Genomic DNA, 24,552 nt, shown 5'->3' with positions numbered 1-24,552 from the left:
AATGTACTTTTGTTCCTAATTGTATATGCTTTTGCTTTTTCCTACCCCCGCTAGATAAAAGTGCATTTTTGCAGATGGGAATCGGCACCATAACAATCAATAATATTGCAGGGCAAAGGAGTTATCAGAGCAGATAACCGTGGTGGTTTGCATGCAGTTTAAAAAGCGTTCACTGGCATGTGCCATAATACTGATAGAAACAGGAAGCTAAGGATTTTATGACTTTTATTGAAACTTTAGATTAAGCAGATAACTATATAAATAGAGATTCCCTAATAGGCTGCCATTATTGGGTTGCTTTAGCTACAGGAGGACGCTGACATTACTGCACTATAATACAGACTTGAAACTCACTTCAGCAGACAGGCTGCTTTACGACAGCTTGTAGTCAGTGTTATTTGCCATTTACATCTGCTAGATTGACACGGCAGCTGGCTAGAATTTTCTATTTCCCAGCAGCCTTGTTTTTTTCAGGCTGCACCAGAAGATAAATTCCGAGAATCTGCTAAGTACATTATATTCGGGAATTGCCTTTTATGCAGTTCCCTAGAAAATCCCTGTAGGTTCAAAGAAACGTCACATTTTGAAAAGGATCTTCTGGTTTTAAGAAGTCAAGTTGACTATTGTATAGTTAAAACTTATTTTGTTTATTATCATGTTATGGGATGATGGTTTTTATTTGCAGTCACTGAATGGGACTTATTCTTGACTTTCAGATGATAAAAATCTATCATGTTTTGGTCATACAGGTAATGCCATGGTTTATTAGAAGAGAGAGCACAGATAAAACCATTGCAACTGTAATGTGACTACGACCATTACATGACCAGGACAAAAAGTAAGGGTCCTTTTACACGGGCTGATTATTGTCCAGGAGCATTGCTAGAGATGCCCCTGCAGCCGATAATTGCCCCCTATAAAAGGGGCAGTGATTAGCCGAAGACCGGGGAAATTATCTACTGTTGTTATCCAGGTTCTGGTCCTCTGGTCACCGGCTATATATTCATGCCGCTGCCTCCTTTCGGAATGATTGACAGCTGGAGGAGGCAGGGCCTGAAAATATAGCTGCACGAGAACGGGAGAGCTAGATACAAGATCACAAGCAGCGTGGCCAGTATGAATAGACTGCTGCTTGTGATCTGGAAAGCGACAGCACATATATGTATAGATCTGTGCTGTCAATTTCCAGGGCTGCATGATCGATACAAGGATCATTCATGCAGGCCGATCAACTGCTAGATTTCTCATGCCGTGTAAAGGCAAAGAAATCTGCATGTCTAAAAGGTCTAAAGAAGTCTAAGGCTGGGTTCACACATAGTATATTTCAGTCAGTATTGTGGTCCTCATATTGCAACCAAAACCAGGAGTGGATTGAAAACACAGAAAGGCTCTCTTCACACAATGTTGAAACGGAGTGGATGGCTGCCATTTATTGCCAAATATTTGCTGTTATTTTAAAACAACGGCTGTTGTATTAAAATAATCGCAGTTATTTACAGTTATATGGCGGCAATCCACTCAGTTTCAACAGTGTGTGAACAGAGCCTTTCTGTGTTTTCAATCCACTCCTGGTTGAGGTTGTTATATGAGGACAAAAATACTGACTGAAATATACTGTGTGTGAACCCAGCCTAATAATGTTTAAAAATTTTTTAACTGAGAACAGTTGTGGGATGGGACGTATTTTATCATGACCGTTTACGCATTACGCATTCTTTGTTCCGTTGTACTTGCATCTCACCAGATTGGTGTCCCTGTTTTTCAATCTTGCCAGATCGGTGTCCCTGTTTTTCAATACTACTTGGTTGGATTTAGGGTTAGATTTAGTTGCATCGTATAAGTTCAATTGGTCTGCTTAAATGAACCAAAAGAATAGGCCCACAAGACGACATAGAAAAGAATTTATTTATCATGTGCACGAAAAAAGTTAAACAACCGAAGCGATGATCAAAGCCAATTGGCTTTAGTCAAACACGTCCAATCAAATGTTGTAGCAGAGACGTATTTCGTGTACCCGAGTCAGAGAAGGCACACTGTTTTGCATGCTGCTTACTGCAGTTGCATCATTGCATTAGCTCTATTTCAAAGTGTCTTTAAATATAGTCCTTGCCTACTTGGACTGCGACAAATAGCACTTGTATTCTTTTGCCAGTAAAGCCTTGCCTCTTCCTGGATGTCCCTCTCCTCGCAGTCCATTATACTACTTAGAAAAATGAATCTACTTGTCAAGTAGGAATAAATAGTGTTTCTCCTAAATATCCATTCATCTTAATGTCATTGAGACAACATTTTATTTAGAAGTGACTTTTCCCCGACTATCGGAAAAGCTGGAGTGATATAACATGCAGAATTTGGCTTCTGACTCCCTCCAGTACAATAAAAGAAACCACAAAGTAAGAAGTAAAATGCACATTGGTCTTGTTTCCTATAACACAAATGTCAAAACAGAACATTGACCTTACAGGGAACCATATGGGGGGAGCTAAGGTTGGGTGGGATTACTGCTGACATCATCTTTTTTTTTTACTTACATCTATGCAAATTCTTAGATGTGTGTTTAAAACTCGGATTAAAAATTAAGCGATGGGAGGAAGCAAGCAATGACAAGCACTGGCCAGGACAACATGCAGAACAGTGTGTTTGCATAGTATTCTTTCAAAAGCTTCTGTCGTGTAAAAATGAGGCAAGAATGAAGTCTTAGGCTCTTTGCAAAACCCGCAGACTTTAGCGAGTCACTAATGTTCATGCTGTGCTTTATTTGAAACATAATTTTCCTTTTTTTTTTTTTCCAATGAGCACAAGAAGACTTGCAACATACAGACATTGTTTTGTTATCTACATGATGAAAGCTTCATTTAATAGCATGTGTAATGAAATGCGGATGAACTTATATACAAAGACAAAATATCCTTCACTTTACACACATCATCTTTCTACAAAGCAGCAACTGTTTTGTTGTGATGGAAAAGAAATTTAAATAATTGCCATCTCTTATGTGATTCGGTAGAACCCACTTAATTGGAATTGGATTCTACCATACAATAGTAAGTACCACATAGATTTAGTGTCAGCAACACAATCCATACATAATACTGTATATGCTCAATATAAATAAAACACAGGTATGGGGACAGAAAAATTCTGAAATTTTCTAAGAAATTCAGCATAAAAAATAATTACTATTACTTTTATTTGGACGCAGAGCAGTAAACAATAATTTGGAGCCATTACAATCCAATTCAATTCAGTGATATTCTAAGGTATGTTTTGCTTCCATCTTGTATTAGTCTACTTTATAATGCCATTGTCTTCTCTGTAATTAATACTGATCATACAATTATTGTTAAAATGACTTCTGTCCTTCTTCAGCATTGGGATTCCTTTAGGGGTTGTCAATGAAAAATGTGCTTCCAGTTAATCTGGTTGTCTTGAGGTGTGACTAAGAGAGATAGACCGCCCTTAATGGCCAGCAATAGAAAAAAAAAGGCAAGTAAAATAATTTATTTTTTTGTCAAAGAAAACAAAGGACCGTCTCTCATTCATGTTCTTATATCTAGGCCTCTCCACATTTTTTTTCCCATTTCTTTCTAAGTTATGTGCTACCTGGGCCACCACATTTTTTCTTTTTTTTTTTTTGCTTTTGCTTTTGTGTCCTCTTCTGACTTTTCTTAAAAAAAAAAAAAAGTGTTGAGAAGTCTTGGTTCTCTATTGAAATGAACATACCGCTACACCAAACCAACATGTACAGATGAACCCATGTCCATTTGAACGTTTCCTGATGCCTGTTATCCTGAGGACTGTTAGTGAATGTGATCATGTAGGAATGCTGATATGGGGCTAAAGATGTTCTAAAAAAATATTCCATGTGTGCTTTTAAAGAAAAATAAGTTCACACACTGTAAAATAAAGGTAAAATACAGCCGTAATTTTGAGGTAATAATATAGCTCCATGTGCTCCATTGAACTCAATGGTAAATTGGCCTGGCAGTGCACACGCCGTATAAAATAAAAGACGTAATTGATTACGACCGTCTAAATAATGAACATGTTCATTGTTTACCACCTGTTTTTGCAAAATACAGCTGTTTTTTCATCTGTTCAAACATTACTTTATTTTCCCTTAACATTACGATTGTATTTATCTTTTATTTTACTGTGTGTGAACATAGCCTTAAGAGTAACATTTTAGATAATGACCATATTCATAATGAGAAAGGATTTTATAGGGAACCTTCCATCTTGAAATGTTTAATGATGCAGTTAATGTAGGGGTGTAATGTTCACACATTTAATAGAGAAGGGTTTGAACATTTAGGATAGTAGGAGTAGGAGATCCCTTTTCCTGTGTGTATTTGAGAAAAGTAAGGATGTGGATTAACCTTTGTCCACAGCAAGGATGCCAAGCTATGAGCTGTATGGGCTGTATACAGTACTTTCTGTAACATACATACTGGGAGTCACACAATGCTGATGAGGAGGCCAGGGTCATAGCTGTTAGCTGAGCAATTTCTGGCCCTTTGTTCTAGGGATCAGTTGAGTGTCCTACCATTCTTACCATTTAAAGTACACTTTAAATGTGCTTGTGAAACATTATTATTGAACTGTCCTTAGTTTTCTTTAACCAAAAGGTAAACAGCAATTCTTCTGGAGAAAGACGCTCAACTACTGATATGGTCCATACATTTCAATAGATAGTAAGAATACTACCAACGTGATAACTTTTTTCACTTTCTGTGAATAGTAAATATGGGGAAATTTTTTAAATATGGGTAACTTTGTTTATGAGGGGTTTCTAGAAATAAAAAATAAAATTCTTTATTTAAAAGGTTTTTCCACTTTTAACATGTTTCTATGGTACTGCTGCCCCTTGCTGTATATATTTTAAGATAGACATGGACATATTTATTTGTAAAAATGGTTACCACTTGCAAGCTTGCAACTTCCATTCTGTATTTCTGAACTGTGGGCTGGGCAACATCATGCTGCTTACCCACATTTAACCCTCCATACGATGTGCGTAATAGAAAGGCACTACAGTCTTTGTGCATGCACAGAAGAGCAAGTTTGGATTGAGGCAACTGTTTCTATAAGCAACATAGGGACATTGGTTACAGGTAGTTAAATAACTTTTAATGGTACATTTTCAAAACTTTAATTTCATGACATCTATGGAAAGAGTATTTTAGTGGAAAAAAACCCTTTAATTGCAAACATTACTGTCACCATTTAGAAACCCCCCTCATAAATGTTATTTCCCTTCGGAAAGAAGACTATAACAACACTAATCTTAATGGTGTTTTGTCAGTGGAGCTAAGGGCAGAACCTAACAAGCCCAGATGTGTAATAAAACTACACAGAGCCCTGTTTTGACTGGCAAATTATAGATGTCGTCAGGTGTTCTTGCCTTTTACCACATAGTATCTTTTTGGCTGATGAAAATATTAATGTTCCATTTTAAATACTAGTATAATATATATTTTTCAACATGTGGAATAGAATATGGGACAGGGTGGAGGCCAAGGCTGCGTTGTTCTGACACATTGGGCAATGGGGATAGGCAGCAAGACAAAAAGTGCCTATGTGAAACATTAGTAAAGTTGCTACAGCATGAATTTATAAATTTATAAACTTTACATTTTTAGGATTTAAATCAATGGCAATGCAAACTGTATGTAAACCTGGAATCTGGGTTGTAAGTGCCATTTTAGTCTAAATAAAAAAAAGTTGAATTTACAAAGCCATATCCTGTATTTTGTTATTTTTATCCACAATGATTTTATGCTAAAGGGACGTAACAGGGGTCCCTTAACATTGTACTCCGACACACTAGTGCAAACAAAACAAAAAAGAGGAAATAATATTTCAAGAACTGCCTCCTTTACATAATCCTATGACATTCTCTTCCATTTTCATCGTTTTTTGTTTTTGTGTTTTTTATAGAAAATTGTCTATTGTAATTTTTACAGACCTTCATGATAAAGCATAAAAACAGTGTATTTTATATATATATTTATATATTCATATATTTTATCTCTAAGTCATTTGACTTCAAAATGTCCTCCAGTCTTCTTCTCTGAGATGATTAATTTTTTTTTATTTTATTTTGTTTTTTGTTCACTGATATGGTGTCCATGTGGAGTTTCATGACATGCCACGCACAATGAATGGAGTGTGGGAGACAGGCATCCAATCCAAGGCAGAAAGGAAAAGAGAGGGTTAGTTCTGAAATCCCCAAGAGAAATCACTAAAGAAACACTTTTTTTTTTATTCCTATAGTCTTCCAATTGCTAATGGCTTCATAATGATTTGGTCAGAACTCTTCTGTCCTCAGCAGATCTTTCCAATGAAACTCAATTAGATGGGAAATATTTAAGAATAGATTTTCTCCTTTGATTCTTGTCGCGGCTTACAATTTGTTTTCGTCTACCAATATTATTTGTTTTTGGAGTCCTACAAAAATGTCTTCTGTCTTTGCATTGCTGTTTTGAGCATTGTAACACTGGCTAATACGTTAAAATGTTGCTGCCTTTAAGGTCCCAAAGTCCACTGTATAAATTAATTTGCGGGCCTTTCATTTGCAACAATAGAGTTCCAGTGTCAGATATGTGAATAAAGCAACAACAGAGAGGTGGGTGGTAGACAGGAGATCAGCTCCTTGCAACTGAACAGTCAGTAGTTGTAGGAGGGTGATTGTAGGAGGCATGGCATGAGAGACTCTTCTTTCCAAGATGATGATGTTCACACAGGTACAATATGGAGGCCTAAGTTCTCGCCCTGTAGTTTCATCTGGTTTCCATGGTAACTAGTGGCGGTCATAGGCAGTGGCAGCAGTGGGAGGTGCGGAGCCCCTGGATGTGGCACTATAATAATAAGGGGAACCTGAAAGTTAACACAGGAGAAAAATGGACTGGTTGAAAGGACAACAAGCAAACAAAACAAAGACAAACACAACAAGAATACACATCTATTGTTTCTAAACACACCCCACTCTAAGTCAAAAAAAGTTATTTTGATGCATGATATATGGCAGCTTGGCAGCATACAACTATATAAGTATATGGAGTTGACACTCTTGCTATACCAACATAGTATATAGGAAGCTATAACTAAGGGGCTTGGTTGGGCTTAGATTAAACATGCACTTGTCTGGATGACATCCCATGGTTTTTTGGCTACTTATATGTCCAAGTAAGTTAAAATACTAAGGACTGAAGACCACGTCTTGTTCTTGGCCACTAACAAACATGGGTTAAAATTGTTATATCCCGTGATTTAAGTCATTACTCACTTAATAATGCTGGATTGCTAAACCTCCATGCTTCATTGTATGTTGTGTACTGAGGATGGCTGTAGGGATTTCCTGAAAATTCACTTCCTAGAAAGCCAATAAGTTAGGGATTAGTTATATTTATCAATTGTATGTAGACAATACATAGACATTTGTATGACGTTAATTGATAATTATAAATCTGATTCACCAATATCTATAGTTCCTACTAGTTCCATTGGTTAAATGTTCACAAGTATTGGTTTCACCAAGTTAATATATCTAGTTTAGTTCACACAGTTGAGTACTGTTTATCTTCTTCAATACAACATTTCTATTAAATGGTAACAGAGTGTGGGCCAATAGCAGTATATACATTTAGAACACAAATTGAACACAAAATGACATGGAAAAAGCTCAAGTAAGGAACGGTGTGTTTATACCATGATTGTTTCTTCTTTGACAAATATACTTTGACAGCCTGTTAAACTGGTACCATAGACTAACAGACTAAGGCTATGTTCACACTACGATGGCAACAACGGCCATATTTTGCACGTTGTGGAACAATACCTATTGTTCTATGGGATCCCAGCCGGAGCGTATACACATCATATACGCTCCGGCTGGGATCGCGTGCGGCGCCGCAAAAAAAAACCTGACAGTTCACACAATGACGCTTGCTTTATTGTGTCCTATGGGGAGTTCTGATGCGGGCACGCGCTGTTGCGCTCGCATCAGAACTCTACGGCCATAAAGATCATCCGACCGGTACTGCAGTGGCGGCCGGGATGATCTGTGCAGAGACCGGCCATTCCATGACCCGTCCATGTCACGGAGCGGCCGGTCCGATACGTAGTGTGAACACAGCCTAATGGGTAATGGCTCAACTTATGAAAATTTTTGGTCATTCTGTAGATATACACATTTAGGGTTCAAGCCCAAAAGTACAGCAAACTACTCTTTTGGATCCAAGCTCAAATACTTATAAGTTTGGAAAACTGTCTAATTATGGGCCATTAAAGTCTATGGAGCTTGTGTCTGACTGTGCACGTATGCTGGCATTCGATTTTGAAAGGTTGCATAAGTGTGCCACGGAAAGCATTACATGACCTAATATACATTAAGTAAATAATGTCTTCCTTGGCCCCACTATGTATCGAAAGTCATTAATATTTGAATTTGCTGAGTTAATAAATTGAGCATTGACCAAGTCATGGAAATGGCACCATGAAAGAAGAAAATGCATGTGACATTCAGACATTGTTAGAAGACTACAAGGTTGTAAACAGTTTATAATAACACCTACTATCACTAGCATTGACCTGATATCGCCTGCCCATCTATGTGGAAATATATTCGCAGGTCCAATTAGTGCATTGGCATATAATAATTTTATTACAGTGCTACTGTATATTGGCTATTCAAAGGGTTGTGCAGAGAACAGTACAGTTACATGTGTTTCTAGGTGTGTGCAGAGGGTGGGGGCAGAGCATCGAATGGTGGGAAGTGTTTATTGACGAGAAGGGAACGCATGCATACAGGAGGATAATGAGGTTTTGAGCTCAACTGTGACCAAAAGGAACTGAGCTATCTCTTCCCCTGATCACTAATGAAACAAGTGTAATTTCCTCATCAGCACTGAATTTTATTTCCATCCTCCCCACTCACCCGACTGCTAGCCCTTTCCAGCAGTTCATTGCACCAACCCGGACTCCTTTTTCTTTAAGTTGTACAATAATGTCTCAAACAAATCCTCTTGTATATTAGGGAGTGGAGTGTTAGGGCTGAAATATGTGTCTGTTCTACAGCTTTATGCAGTGTCATTTAATGGAGCATTCACTCTTACTTGTGTTATATAGCTCAGAATAAATAAACATGGGCATTAATGCATTGTCAAAGCTGTGCCTAGAAGAAATGGCCCTTTGTCCATGAGATCAATACACTGTATCTATAAATATGCTTAGTGAGAAAGTACTGAACCATAAGATCCTGTTATATTTCTGTCTTTAAAGCTGAAATAAGATGTCTGTGAAGGTAGGCGACTGCTATGCTAACGCATCAAACAATTCAAATAAACACATAGGTCTATATTATGGTACAGTATCAGCCCAATAGAATATTAGAAACATTGGGGGAGATTTATCAAACTGGTGTAAAAATTGGCTTAGTTGCCCCTAGCAACCAATCAGATTCCACCTTTCATATTTCAAAGAATCTGTGAGGAATAAAAATGGTGGAATCTGATTGGTTGCTAGGTTTGATAAATCTCCCCCATAGCCTTTTATATTGATTTAATATGAACTTTCTTGTCAACTTATTCAAAGGAGAGACAAAAAAATTTAGGTTTTAGGTTTTTAGGTTAGATTACAGGTTTAAACTCGAGAACCATTGAAAAGGCATAAGATCATGTTAAATCAATTGTCACATTTAGTATTGATTATATGGTAAGTTGAATAAACATTAGACACGAGACAAGGAGAAGACATATAGATATGCACAACGTGCAAGACTCACCACTCCCAGTCCTGCAGTGAAACAGACAAGGTTTAGAGCTGGACAGACATGAGCAGCACTCCACAGGTTGGACCGAATGGTGGACCGAAACGTTGGTGCCTGTCAATGCAGTGATAATGAGATGCTTCTTCCCTGCCAGTGACCTGTGGAGTGCTGCGTACTATGTGTGTCAAGCTCTAAGCATGGGTAGCTAGTGATGTGCTTTGAGAAGGGAAAGGATTTAACCCCCTATTAATTGTAAAATACTGTTACTATGGCCCATTGCCTTCTCTGCTCAGCGGTTCCTCTGGTTGAGTGGCTTAACAGCAACCAGAAATATTGGATCACAGAGACCTTTTAAAGCAATCATTAGGTAATGAACAAATAATATTCCCCTTAAGACGTGCATTTGTGTACTTAAGTGTCAGTATTTTATTTCTGCAAGGTGACTTAACCATTACTCAATGTTCTTCCCATATGTCTACAAATATTAAGGTAGTGTATATATTTCTGGAGATGTAGCTGCTTATAAAGTGTAGAGTTTTTAAGTATCTTACATGTATTACTTAATAATGGTGTTTCTAATAGATATAATAATGACAATATTCACTTACCAGGTACCATTCCAGCCAGTGTTGAGGTTGGGTAGCTGCCTTGTCCCGTTGGGGGAACATGAGGAGGGTAACCGGGCAGGGTTGTACTTGTCATGTCTCGACCTATCAATACATAAAATATTTTTTTCTCAATTGATATAAAAAACCTTGTTTTAAATTAAAAAAAAACAAAACCTTGCAATTATCTGGGCTGACGAAACGTAAAACCATAGCAACTAAGAATACAGTACATTTTTTATAGTACAGTATAGGACTCCAGTGTTTGTGATACATATAAACCCACAATCCTTATTAAAGAGTTAAGAAGTACATGAGAAATGTCATACTCTATGAATGATGCAATGATAGCTTCCCTGTAGTATGTATTTAGAGAATTTAGATTTGGTTAAACTTGATAATACTGAATCCAAAACGAAACCCTGGATTTGGTGCATGCTGGGTACAAATCTCCTGAATGATATAGGATTTCCTAGCATATATTATGGTGTAACTTTAACGTCAGTGACGAAAAAGAAGCAGACATTCCATAACCAGTCATCTGTAAATAGCCTAAGCCTATTCAGGCATATCGACTTGGAAGTGATGTCAATGTTGCTGAGTTCCTCTAATCCCAGATAAGGCTGCTCTATTGCCAGCGACTTCCATTAAATACTAGCCATGGTAATTAGCCTACAAGCAGAAGTTAGCAAGGCCGAATCTATATTACTCTTCTTATAGAACTTTATGGTTGACTTATACTTGGCTGTCATTGCCATGCAAATCCCACAGAAAGCCTCAGCTCAGGGGTTAGAAGTATTTTAATGTTCTTGATCACTACCCTGGAACCCAATGAACCTAACATTCCTATAGGCTGCTCAGTTGGATTACTGGTTTACAAGATTACAAATTATCTTTCTTTAACCTAGTATGTTATAATGAAATTATTAAAGAGCATTGACTATGACCAAAAGTCTCTAAATCCCATGTTACATGCTGTAAGGTTAGACAAAGACACAAGGATTGTCTGCAATTTTAAAAAATTGGGATATTAGAAGCATCATTTTAAAACAATAGTTTAACTGGTCCATGCAATGTTTTTACTGAGATGGGGTTTCCAACACTAAGTCATTACCATCCTGCATACTGCAATGTAAATAGCAGGGACGTAGCTAGGATTCACAGGGCCCTATAGCCAAAAATTTAACCCCCCCCCCCCACAACACAAAGTATTGCGTATATATATATATATATATATATATATATATATATATATATATATATATATATACATACATACTCTGTGTGTATATATATATATATATATATATATATTTTTTTTTTTTGTATATATATAGCATATGGGCTCCCAACCCCCCCCCCCCCCACTTGTATGGGCCCCATAGCAGCTGCCTACCCTGCCTCTATGGTAGCTACACCACTGATAAATTGTTACATTGATCTGAAAATAAAGTGCTGAAACATGTAAAGTTTCCAAAGGATTTCCTTTGGGCAAAACTTTTAAAAACTGCTATTTCCAAACATAGACATTCATTGACTTCATAAAATGATTCATAAAATTAATGGCACACAATTTTGTATACAATATAGTGCACACAACTGTTTCTAAAAAGACAAGCCTTTCCCACAATGCATTTCCACTTATTCCCTTCTGTGTTTGTCGCAGCTATTCTTGTGTCCAAAGACAGTCTGAAAAGGTTGCTTCAGGACAATCCCATTTTACAGACGATCGGTTCTCTCCTAACATGTTTGTTTTACTTGTATTACCCATTAAATAACTATTCTACTTTAATATATTTTTGAGCCGAGCAGTTTTTCTGTTACTCCTACTAAATATTTACAAGTAAATTAAAAACTGGGTGTTCCCATTTTCTTTGTCAAACTCAGAGGTATACATTAGTTTAGAAAGCCAGCATAACAGTCTATACAGTGTATACCAGTGTACACATGGACTTCACTTTGACCAGGTACAACAGTCCAAAATGGAATACTCCAGAACTTTTATAAAAGAAAATATCCAAACTTTATTCCACATTTATTAAAATCCTCTGACACAATATAATCAACAGGACAGTAATGCCTACATGTTCTATTTTAGCCTCTAGTTTTTTTTTAATCACAGCTAATGCTATGATTAAGAATGTGAAAACTTTGAAACATATACAGTAAGTATTCTTGTCCTGCTGTTTCTCTTTCCTTTTTTCCTTTTTTCTTTCCTTTCTTTTTTTTTGTGGATTTTAATAGATGGACATTGTCTTAGTTGGTATAGACACACCCCTAACTGGTAGCACCCAGTTGTCAAATTATTCATCTTTTTAGGAATATTAACAGAGGAACAGTGTAAAATAGACTTTTAAAGAAACATGATTCAAAATTGTTATGAAGAGTTCACAACTAAATCAGACACATCAGCAGAGCTGACAGATCTTCTTTCAACTAGAGATCGATGTGATCCCATCAACAGATTGATGTGATCCCAGTCATCTGCTATGACTGGCCATACATGTTACTTGCTAGAGCAGATGCTGCTCTATGATAAAGTGATACTGTCCCCCCAGTTTTCCTGTTAGCTGTTATTAGCACCATCAGTTACAGACAGTCTCATTAAGGTGGGGCTTAGCATCCGTTGGGCCCCCTTTGCTGTGCTGTTATCCACACTACCTCCTGATGAGACAGGGAGAGGGGGCTCAATGGACTTTATGCCCCACCATATAGACTGTAATAGTCTATAACTAATGGTACCAATAACAGCACACAGGAAAGCCGGGGTGACAATATCACTTTAAATTCCCACATTTCAGTGACATCCACAGGCATATGGAAGCTATTTTTTAGATACCTACTATCATTTTGATGATATTTTGTTAATTAATTGTTATTAAGAGTCCATCTAGCTACAAGCTTTACAACGCAACAGTGTATGCCAACCAAGATTTCTTCATTGTGCCAAACCATCTTAATATTATTATATGCTATAGCATTAACCAAATAGGTTATATAAAATAGATGGTGTGCCCACAGTGTACAGATACAACACTGACAGTAAAAGTCACTTGTAGTTAGAGTTTTTATTATTATTATTTTTTTTTTAAGCAAGTTAGAAGCCCTTACTCCACATACTGTAGTTTTTCTAGAGATCTAGAGAGGGTCAGGTGATAAACAGTGTCAGCCTGGGGGATGATAGTCCCCTGCCACTCAAGCCAACTAGTCTTTAATAGTATAAATTTAACAAATGATAAAATCAAACATCTATTAATAAATAGACAGAAGCCCTTTTCATAAAAATAAGGATTTTTCTCTACTATTTATTATTAATATTATTACTATTTATGCGGAGTTGATCTGACAAAATTATTCTAAATAGTCAGATAAACGCCCATTTTGAATAGGTAGATGACTTATGCATGAGGGTAAGATTGGTACCTGCTATGAGTGGCTGGCTGCCGAACTGCCCGTAGGGAGGGCCATGGTGGGTGAAGGAGCTGTACGTAGGTGTGGACGCATCAACGGTGAGGGCCATCTGGAAAGGCTGAAGATCAGCCAGCCCCGAGCTGGCCAGTGAAGAGGGAGTGAAGGGAGTAAGGGAAGCTTCATGAGGCTCTTGCTTTACATAGAGGTGAGAGGAGAAACTCTCTGTGAGGAAGAAGGAAATGGATGGACAGAAGACGGGCAGACAAACAGACACAGGTTGGGTGGAACACAGAAAGAGAAAAAAATATATGTATAAATGTAAATGGAATGATAAAAAAAACAACAAAATAAAATAAAGAGGGATTAAAATAAGTAAAAATGATTTTCTAGTTGGTCTGGCACCTTGCTAACTATTCTACTTGTAACTTATTCTGTCCCCGTATCTATGACATGTAAAAAAAAAAAATTAAAGTGACAGTGCCTATTTAAATTAACAGTCATTTTGAGGCCATGTCCATGCTGTAAACTTTATAGCATGTTATACGTAGTGGACAATAATATACTCGATATGCGACCTGTGCTCAGCTTTTAATGTAACCATCTAAACTCCATGGCAATATCCCTACAGAGTTGTGAATGGCCATCAAGATCTATTAACCTCAATAGGGAGAATGTTTTTGGAGATTTCATTGAGTTAATGCCTCTGTTGTCAGGAATCATGCATCTAAGTTTACATAGTCACCTTTTCCTGTCTCTGTAAACAAGCTGGTTTTCTGCTTTAAATACTCTAAATATCCCAGTCTTTTTGAAGGACTAAGTTGAATGAATTGGTAATCTTATGTAATACAGACAGCCAGCCTAAATCGCTTCAGCATTTGAACAAGTGCTGATCGGCATGTGGATTTGCACTTAGCCAGAAGCCAGAGGATACAATTTCAGAGCAAAAGCAGAAATCAGCAACAACAAGAGGAATTATGCTGTAGTTAATTCTTTACATTGTTTATTGTGTGTTTAGTATAGTTAGCAGCCCGAGGCCTTTGGCTTAAGGTCCTGGACTACTGGCCTGGTATCATTCTATATCAGTACTAACATATAATATGAGGTATTCTTACTAAATTTCCTTAAAGGAAAATTATATAATTGTAAATATGTTATGTAGTTTATATGAACAGGTTGTCTTCTTACTGTATTTGGAAATGTTTAAAGCTAGCCCTGTGATCAGTCTCTAACTCCCAGGAATCATCTGTTTTTAGTAGTACATGTACATGGCTTTGCCAGGAGGGACCAGGTCTTATAAAGAAACAGCAACCCTTTTGGCACTATAGGAGATGTAGGAGATGGCAAACAAAGTATTTTCCTTCTACGTCCTAATTTGACATATACATTTTTTTCAAAAACTTTTCTCATAGATTGAAGATCACAGACACATGTCAGTAGTTTTGATTGGCTCCTTCCAGCTCTTTAGCCAATTGCTTTTCTCAGCTTATTGTTGCCATTGGTGGGGGACTGAGCACCCAAATCCCGACCAATCAAAACTTTCAACGTGTCTCTATGACATGTCTGTGACTGTGACACGTTAAGTGTGAGAATGCTTGAAACTGAGTTCTGTATTAAGAAAAATTATATAAAGTAGATGCTGAGAAGATTCAGTGAATGTATATACTTATCAGTGTCATAAGTAATCATTTTGACTTTGGTTAGTAAATAATATTAGACCGTTGTTATTTTATAAAAGAAACACCATAAACACCAATGTCATGGCCTCATGACAAGTAGGCAGCTTCCAGTAGCAGCTTATAGCCAATGTCTTCAATAAGATACTGATGACATCTCTTATAGCCAATGAAATGGTGGGCTGTATTCTCATGAGTATCTGAATTATTGTATAATTCATGATGATGTTCTATATGTAAAACCACAATGATAAGGAATGACGAGATTGACCAACATATAATTACTGTAAAGTAATATCTATGATCGCAGTTCCGTGTTCATCTGTTCAGATTTAGTTGTTGCCACCTGTGATAAATGTCTGGCTCTGGACTGCTGAAGTAGTCATTCTTTAGGTTCCATCACTAAAATTGATTCTCCCATGAAATATAACAAATGGATTTTGCAGGACAGAGAAGACACCCAGAGCTTTTTAACAAGGCGGTTTAATCCACCAAATTATATTATTATGTTATTTCCTGCTGGCAGCCCTTATTGAATCTGCACATTTTAAATTATTTTGTCAAATAAAACGATTGAACTTGGAAAAATGATTCAGGAGGGGGTGGAAATATCAGTAACCGTGAGGAATAGCTCTGATGGTGTCTGCTTCAAAGTGAGACTCTGATCCAAATATGTAGTGAGTCTAGTAGGTAGAGGATACTTTATGTGATTATCTTCTAATAGCGCAAAAAAAAAAAAAACTCTCACCTTGACAAAACTACACCAAATGCATCTACTTCCCATCCCCATAATAATCACTCCATGAATCATTCATCTTTAATAGATTATGCAAATAGAAGGACATAAAATCAACAATGATCAATAATGCCAGGCGTTTAATTGCTCGTAAAAAAAAAAGGCAAAACATTTTAAGATTAAGTATGATCTACAACCTTTTTTTTGGCTAATGACACCATTATTCCAAAAACTGGAACATGGCCTAAGTGCAGGAAAATAAGCCCCCACTCCCTCCTCCCGCTCTTCTGAAGCTTTTTCCTTAATCTGTCCTTTAAAATGTTTACCTTCATTACTGTTGGTAAACAGCACTGAGTCTTAATGAGAGTTTCTGCGCTCCTCTACCGTCTGATTGAAATCCTGCATACAGATGAACAGATGATGTTAGTGCTAAGGTGCCACCTGGGAGTGTCACACTGAGCCTGCAATGAACTTTCCTCGCACTTGGACCAAGATGGATCAGGCAGAGTCGTCTCAATGACATTGAAAAGATGTAACAGAGAGGCTTGACATGTGTAGCCTGCTGAATATGCAATCGGATACGATAAACTCAACCGCACTCTATTTTTTTTCTTTTTTTTTTTTGCCACACTGTACACTAACCATGTCTGTGCATTGAAGGAAACCCATTACTATTTCACATCTGCCTTTCAAAGGGAAGCTGCCTAGCTTACATAAATATACAGCAAGTTGTGACCTTGGGTAATTCACCTTAGCCTCGGTAGCCGTGGTTCATGACCCACTCCTGAACTGTCACAGATAATAACAGCTGAGTGATTATTACTCATTTATTGCACTGTTTCACTACATTACGGCCCACCAGCACTTCTGTCCCCACCTAGCTGTATAAATGTATCCTCAACAGCTGCTCTCATACACATAAAACCACAATACCGTTTATGATACGTTAAACAACCTAAGAATGATATTGTCTCCCCAGATCAGCCTGGGTAGTATGTGTGTATTATTTCATGAATTTGGGATTTTTTGTTTTCATTGATCACGCTATTGATATCACAATACTTGGACTCTCTCTATCTCTTGCCATTCTGGCTTTGAAGTAGCTCAAGACAGAACACCAAATCTCAGGATGTTGGCGGAAGCAAGAGAGAGTGTGTTGAACATTTGGGGAGCAGTGACCTATTAATTCATGTGAATATGTTACTGGAGTCTGTTTTATTTAAGAAAAAAAGTGTCATCATAAGTAGGAGTTGAAGTTATTCGTGAAGACCAATGTTGAAAGGTGAATAAGTTGACTATGGGTATTAGTACCTGTGTTTTTCCAATAATTACTTTAACACTGTTGACAGACAGTCTGACAGAGGTTATCTGCTTTAGATATATTAGTTTTGGTAAGCTAGATTCAAGACGTGTCCCAGACTTATATCTCCGAGGTACACCTATGTCATCATACAATAACATAAGAACCCATTTTTTTATAATATAATACTGTGTGATTAGTGTTGAGCACTAAAATGCTCGAGTGGTCATTACTTGAACATTTTTCAGTGATCCCCTGATCAACATAAGTAATAAACCCCATTGAAATCAATGGGAGATTCAAGCATTTAACCAGGCGCCCAAGATCAGCAGAGCAGAGGGTACCTGGTTCAACTTCAAGGGATGTATAAAGAAAATATGAGAAAAATTAGAACGAAAACATGCAATATGTTACTGCAAAACACATTAGAATTCTGGTGGTATGCTATCAATTGACGGCATACCGACAGAGTTCTAATGTGCAGTAACGTATTGCATTTTGTTTGTTCTATTATTTTTTGTATATTTCCTTTACACATCCAATCTTTTACCTGAGCACTATGAGGTGCTTGGTTGGGTATTGAACTCAATCGTGCACCTTAAGCACGCTTGCTTAACACTATGTGAGATGTATAATTTTTTGATTTTTTATTTATTTTTTGCTGGGTCTGGCTCTGTGGAATAAGAACAGAATGGAACAGAAGTCTATACAATTATATCCAGCAAACCCTGACATATACCACCCAAACAAAAGTCAAGATCCCTGGCTATATGTGCTGGTACTTTTCTTGATGACTACAGTGAATGTGCACCCATAAAAGACTTCCACAATCAAGACCTGATACCTGTTGGCCAGCAATCAGTGATGATCTGTGGGTGAAACGGGAAGCAAGTGTTCCTGTAGTGCCACCACAGGGAAAATAAGAGACACCAACCGAATTGAGATCAATTGACAGTATGTCTGGTGCAAAGATGTGGTACAATTCTAAACAGTGGCAGCATCACGACTAATATTTTTAAAGTGTTTATTCACCCATGCATGGGTGCTGTAGCTGTAGGGATCGCTCTTCCCTAGATGGTGTGTACTAGAACAACCCTACTAGAAAGTGCTGCTAGCCCTACTTCTTTGGTGCACAGATGTGTCTGGTCCTCCAGACTGACAGCCTTCATTGCTCTTCACTCAAGGCAATAGATGAGTCACCTAGACTCAGGACCAATCAGGATATTTCCAAATATAAGAACCATAGAAAGTTCAGCCAAGCATAACCCAAGAACACCAAGCACAATGATTCATCCATATTCTTGTTTTCCCTAAATTTAATATAAAGCATAAAATGCAGCATAGCACTTCAACATGTCCTGTGCACACTAGTACTGAATACGAGTGGTATAGCTAGTAACTTCTGGTACTAATACTATACCATCATACTCTAAGTACATCACTGGTAGCTGCAAGCTCTGAAACACCTAATGCTATATCATTGCTGCCTTTGTGAAAAAATGTAAATTTATAGTCAGAAAGTCTAAGGAAAATATATAAATATACATATTCGGACTGAGCACAAAAGAGCAGTAAAAAGAATAATGACGTTATTGGCTATTGGAAGTAAAAATGAATGTTCATTTAATAGAAGTTTCACATTTTTGACACTTAAGCACTTAAAGTTCGAGTGTATCTCCTGATAGCCTCCTGATAGCTTTTGTTAGAGGAGTTCCCTTTTAATGCTTACGGTACTGGCAGCGAAGTAACCATGTGTACCAATATAAGACTATACAAGTAATGTCGTAGGGAAAAGTTTCACTTACCAGTTACCACTGGGTAGCTCTGAGGTCCTGACACATTGCTTCCTAAATCTGCATTGCCAGAGGCTGTTAAACTAGATTTGACTTCATCCAGACCAGGGGTTAGTGCTGGAAGGGAGTATTCATTTGCCTGATGGTTAACAAAAAAGTAAAATAACAATGACTAAAGGCAACTAGTTTAATATAAACACATTAATAAAAACTGGTGCCCCTAAATCGTATGGGCCCTATCTGGCTTCCCTACCATTGACTACCTTAGAAACTAGTTTCATTTGAGAGGTTTTGATAATTGCCAAAACAATGAAAAGGTCAGAAAAGCACAGAAATGGCTAATCATGGCTACCAGGTAGTATACCGAGTGCCTATTTTGTAGACAACATGAATGAGATTAAAGAAGGTAACCTTGAGCTCTATTGCTGTTTTAGTGTAAATAACATGACTAGAAAAGTGGATAGTTGCGAGTTGGTCATATATGAGCTCTGTAAAATTGCACATAGCTGTATGTTAACAAAGGCAAGTTTCACGGAGAATCAAATGATCTTTAAGGAACAGCTAGGTTTAGTTTACATTCCCAGCTCATAGATTTTTCTGGAGATACATTAAAATAAAACCAAAACCCAAATTCACCTGTCTTCCTAAATCATGAGCGTTTGATTTTGTGAATGATGTGCTTCATTAAATACAATGGAAGGACACTCCCCCATCACCCTGGTCTTATTCTCCCTCTTCCTGTGCATTGGGGTATGAAATTGGGGAGTGGGCCAGAGCACATGGCCAACAGAAGGGTGGGAGGGGGAGTCATTGAATTTGAAAGGGTGTCCTGTCCAAAACAATCTAGTAATTGCCTTCTTATTATGGTTTTCTCTGGAGCAGACCTTGCTCTCTACAGCTGCCTTTTCAAAGGGATAATAAACAGGGGGAACCAAAAAAGAGAGAGAGAGAAAAACTCTCACTGATTAATATTACATTAAATTAAAACTGATTTTCTGTTCTTTCTTGCCCCTTTTTTATTTCATCAACGCCCCCCACCTCTATGCCTGGACGCCACAGCCTAGTCATTTCCAATTCCTTTTCGTATTGATCTTCCTGTTGAAATCAGTTTCGTAATTAGCTGCAAATTAGGCCTTCTACTGGGGGTGAAGCTACCCCCTGATTTATCACCGGAGTAATTCGCTGTGATCGGAGAGAAATTAAAATGAACTCAATTAGGCTTTAGATTTGCTTTATGGGCCCTGCGTTAAGTTTCAGGGGGAAAAAAATGACTGTGCTGGCGTTTAATAGTCTAATGAAAGTAAATAAAGGTTATCCATTGTAATAAACTCTGGGACTCTGGGAAAAGGAAAAAAAAATCCCTCTCAAATATGCTTTTTTCTTCATTTTAGGTTTTATAGTTTGGGGCATTTGAGAAGATTTTTTATTAATTTCATGTTCTATTAAGACAAACAACCTTTATGGTATAAATAGAAAGAGGAGTTACTGTGGCAGGAGCAGATCCAAAGGTCTACAATTCCTTTGTTTTATATGCAGCCTTAAAGTACAGAAAAGTGGTTTAAAGGGCAAACTAGGTTTGTTTTAACTGGCACATGGCACTATATTATTCATTATATGGTATAATGTTTCATACTGTTATGCAAGTAAAAATCTTGAACTTTACAAAAAAGTTAAAAAAGAGCGGGTTTAATGGGAAAAAGGCTGATCATAGTTTTTAGCTCAGTGGGGGAGATTTATTAAACATAGTGTAAAGTGAAACTGGCTCAGTTGCCCCTAGCAACCAATCAGATTCCACCTTCCATTTTGCAAATAGTCTGTGAGGAATGAAAGGTGGAATCTGATTGGCTGTTAGGGGCAACTAAGCCAGTTTCACATTACACCATGTTTGATAAATCTCCCCCAATATATATATTTTTTAAAATTGAGTATCTATGTTGCCTTTATAGCCAACATTGTCTACATGAGGCATTCAAGAAGTTTACATTAACCAAATGATTCAGTCATGTAGTACAACATATACTGTAGCTAAGTAGGTAGCAGTCTAGTGAATATAGATTCTTGCAAAAATATCCTGTTGATACTTGCCTATAACTTTTTAGTTTATAACCACAGACCTTGTGGTCTTGTGTCAGTGCAATTCCAAAATATATGGACCAGTAGTTCTTAATAGTCAGGAGGTATTTTAAGAACCACTATGATTGTTCAAGGCAAGAAATATAATGAAGTCTATAGAAGCCAGTATTTGCCTATTTTACTCACACTCGAAAGATGGAATATTTCTGTCCACTTTACCTGTTCCGATTTGATGTGTTCTGAAGTCTGAAAGACATCAGAATACGATGGGCGTTCAAATACTCGATCTAAGGCTTCCAACTGTTGCTGGGTGAAGTTGTCTGCACGTAGATGTTTCCGTAAGCTCTCCACACTGCTCTGAGAATCTCCATTTGGACCAGAACCATCAGAACCATCTATGTAACAAGAGAGGACACAGCAATGATAACTGCTTCTAGCTGAGCCAGAGATGCTACTTATAAGGTACATGACAGGTTTACACGAAATTACTTTTGGAGCTATCTGTCTTGGAGCAACACATTCTACAATGTGCGCTGCTTACAGGGTCATATAAACAGAATAATCATTAGGTAGACTATTAATACTGCTTTATTAAAACAAATGGAGAGATACTAGCGCTGCAGTTGTTGTGTGCTGACTCTTACATCTAAAGCTGATTGTCTGTTGAGGATGGGTAGATGTATTTCAGCACTGTGTATTAGATTTCATAGCATAAATTCCATCTATAGCAAAAGTATTCTCCCATTCTGTTCCAGTGGGAATGATGCCGGGAGATTACATTAAGGCCGATAAATCTTATTCTTTGCAGGTGAATGTTGGATATGATATAATCAATATTACATTATATAGCATGGAGCAGTATCCTTCATAAGCTAATGTAAAATATCAGATATTGATTAGAGGAAGTACAAAGCATTTTGTCTGACCCTTTAACAAAGCATCATTTCATTCACACTAGAGGAAATGGCCCATGTTGATTTCTCTTTATGTTCCTTTTAGAAATTATTACGGATGGTTCTGCATGTTATAAAAAGAATATTCCTATATTTTTTCTTTTTCTTTTCTATTAGTTATATAGTGTAGCTATAATTTGTTTGGGTTAATTATTAAGCATTATATACATCAAAGAGTATGCAGAACAGAGGCCTTTAATATGGGGCCTTTTCAAAGGGAGGGTTTACAACTTAGGATAAATCCTCCGTCAGTATTACTTGACTGCTGGTACTGGGGATTTAGGGTGCTGGTCCTTTACAGGCAATTATTATAGTAACATGCTTCACTTATGTGATGTTGGTCAAGGGCCCCAAACAAGTTAAGGTGGTAAAGTCCACCTTAACCCCCCTACAATTAGTGGAGGCAAAAGATGCACAGGGCCCTGACCCTTCACGAATAATGAGGACCTTTTGGATTTTTTTCCATTCCAATTACAAATGAAGTTCGAGATTAAAGTTTGATAGCGTTAAACTTAAAGAGTGCCCTGCATGGGTGTCTTATAAGGTGTGGGGGCTGCATGTACAGTACATGTTTTATATCTGAAATGGTTGTAAGCAAATGTTCCCCTTCAGACTGAATTTTTCCATTAGGTAAAGCCAATCATTAGTACCAGTTACTAAATCGACATTATGAAGAGCATGTTGTGGTAGTATTGAACGTACCATTGCACGTTCGACCTCCCTCTATTATTCTGTGCTATTGGAACACCATTTGATTTTAAGATATGCGTCATTGAGATCTTGCTTAACATCATAGGTTAATGATTAACCTTTACACCCATGTAGCAGGTTATTTATGATGCCGAAATAGTTTAAGACGTCAACTAAAACACAGTTTCATGTTGTCTTAATGGTAGCATTATTAAATGCCATCTTGAAGCATTATTCCACTCTAGATGAATATGAACAGTATTGTAGTTAGAAATCACCCACACAATAGTGTGTTATGTGAGCTTATGTTTCTGTCATTTGTCTGTACTACTACTATGACCTTTAGACTAAAACTGGCCATACATACAAGTCTAATGGCAAATGGACCCCCTGATGTTATTGAGGCTGGCCAGTAGCGTGATTTGTGTTATGTGTTTAGCTAATGTTCATTTGGCAAATGTCCTGGAAAACTAGGATCAGGCAAATTTAATGTAAATATACCTGATTTGTTTGTTCTCAGGAAAAGAAGCCACCACCAGAGGTATCTGGCAGTGGCCTACTCAAAAACACATGCATGCTCAGCCAAACAGAATGTTTATGTGAATAGGAGATCATTAGGGGTAGCTGTTGGCCAACCAAGCCACCTATACCAACAATTAGTGATCTACTAGTAATTTTAATCACCAAGTGCACCCTAACATATTGAATATATAACATATAAAGCAGTGCAATGTATGTAAAAAAAAACTGAATGCAAACCACTGGAGCCAAATATAATTACCTAAAGTGTCCTCTGTATCTTAAGATGTCCCTAGAAGCCACTGTGACTCCCGGGTTAAATACTACTGCCCTGTGCAAATTCAGAATCATCCGCTAACACACATCAGTTTTAACACACGTTTAAAATCCAAAGACGAGCTTTTAAAAGAGCCATGACCCAATAGATAGACGTCTGATCTTGTGTATGTGTGTATGAGCCTAGATTATTCTCACAGCTGTCCTCCCTCTCCTGCTTTATTTATGCAGGGGGCCTTTTCAGATCTCGACAAATCTGTCAGTCTAAATTTGCGAGAGATTATGGCGCTCCTTCTCTTGCACAGGGAGCGATGATATATGATATGTGCTAGCCCTATTGATTGCCTGATCTGGTGGCAGAGGGCCGGCGAAATGAACTTGAAATGAACATCATGCCTCAACTCATTGTGCGTATAATACACTACTTAATCCCACATTTTTCAGCCGCTATGGAATTCAATTGATCAATCATGTTCCACTGATAGTGCTCTTTTAGGGGTTATTGCTGCTCGGCACGCCAACCAGTTATTTATTTATTTTACCCACTGTGGGCTTGGTGATTGGAAGCTGGGTTACAGAAAACACGAAAGGAAATGCCAGGCTGGGAACAAGATGGGAGAAACAAGGTCATTAACCTTGTGAAGCCGGGACATTTACTATGCATGCAATTTTCTATATGAGGGTTATTAGGTGCAGGGAGGGTTAAAGAATTTTATGTGTCTATGCTGTATTTTATTTCAGTTTATGCTATGGT

At 37.5% G+C, this 24,552-nt stretch overlaps 1 protein-coding gene across 2 annotated transcripts in view; it reads right to left on the bottom strand.

Annotated features, from left to right (window-relative positions):
- Nucleotides 1-6,036: 6,036 nt before the first annotated feature.
- Nucleotides 6,037-24,552, bottom strand: part of PAX2 (paired box 2) — a 55,334-nt gene continuing 36,818 nt past the window's right edge. Inside the window, exons 6-11 of one of the 2 annotated variants that reach the window (XM_069979156.1) lie at nucleotides 21,580-21,755; nucleotides 19,300-19,426; nucleotides 10,378-10,479; nucleotides 9,785-9,883; nucleotides 7,289-7,375; nucleotides 6,037-6,879 (exon numbers count right to left, since the gene is read on the bottom strand). In XM_069979156.1, the coding sequence (XP_069835257.1) occupies nucleotides 6,803-6,879; nucleotides 7,289-7,375; nucleotides 9,785-9,883; nucleotides 10,378-10,479; nucleotides 19,300-19,426; nucleotides 21,580-21,755 (668 nt within the window). In that variant the 3' untranslated portion in view covers nucleotides 6,037-6,802. The remainder of the gene's footprint in view (nucleotides 6,880-7,288; nucleotides 7,376-9,784; nucleotides 9,884-10,377; nucleotides 10,480-19,299; nucleotides 19,427-21,579; nucleotides 21,756-24,552) is intronic. The other variant, XM_069979157.1, reaches the window with a different exon arrangement.

This window comes from Dendropsophus ebraccatus, chromosome 8 (genome assembly GCF_027789765.1).
Source record: "Dendropsophus ebraccatus isolate aDenEbr1 chromosome 8, aDenEbr1.pat, whole genome shotgun sequence".
In the NCBI taxonomy this organism is placed as follows: domain Eukaryota; kingdom Metazoa; phylum Chordata; class Amphibia; order Anura; family Hylidae; genus Dendropsophus; species Dendropsophus ebraccatus.
Note: the sequence above shows the minus strand (reverse complement) of the source record. Positions and strands in the feature narration are given on the sequence as shown.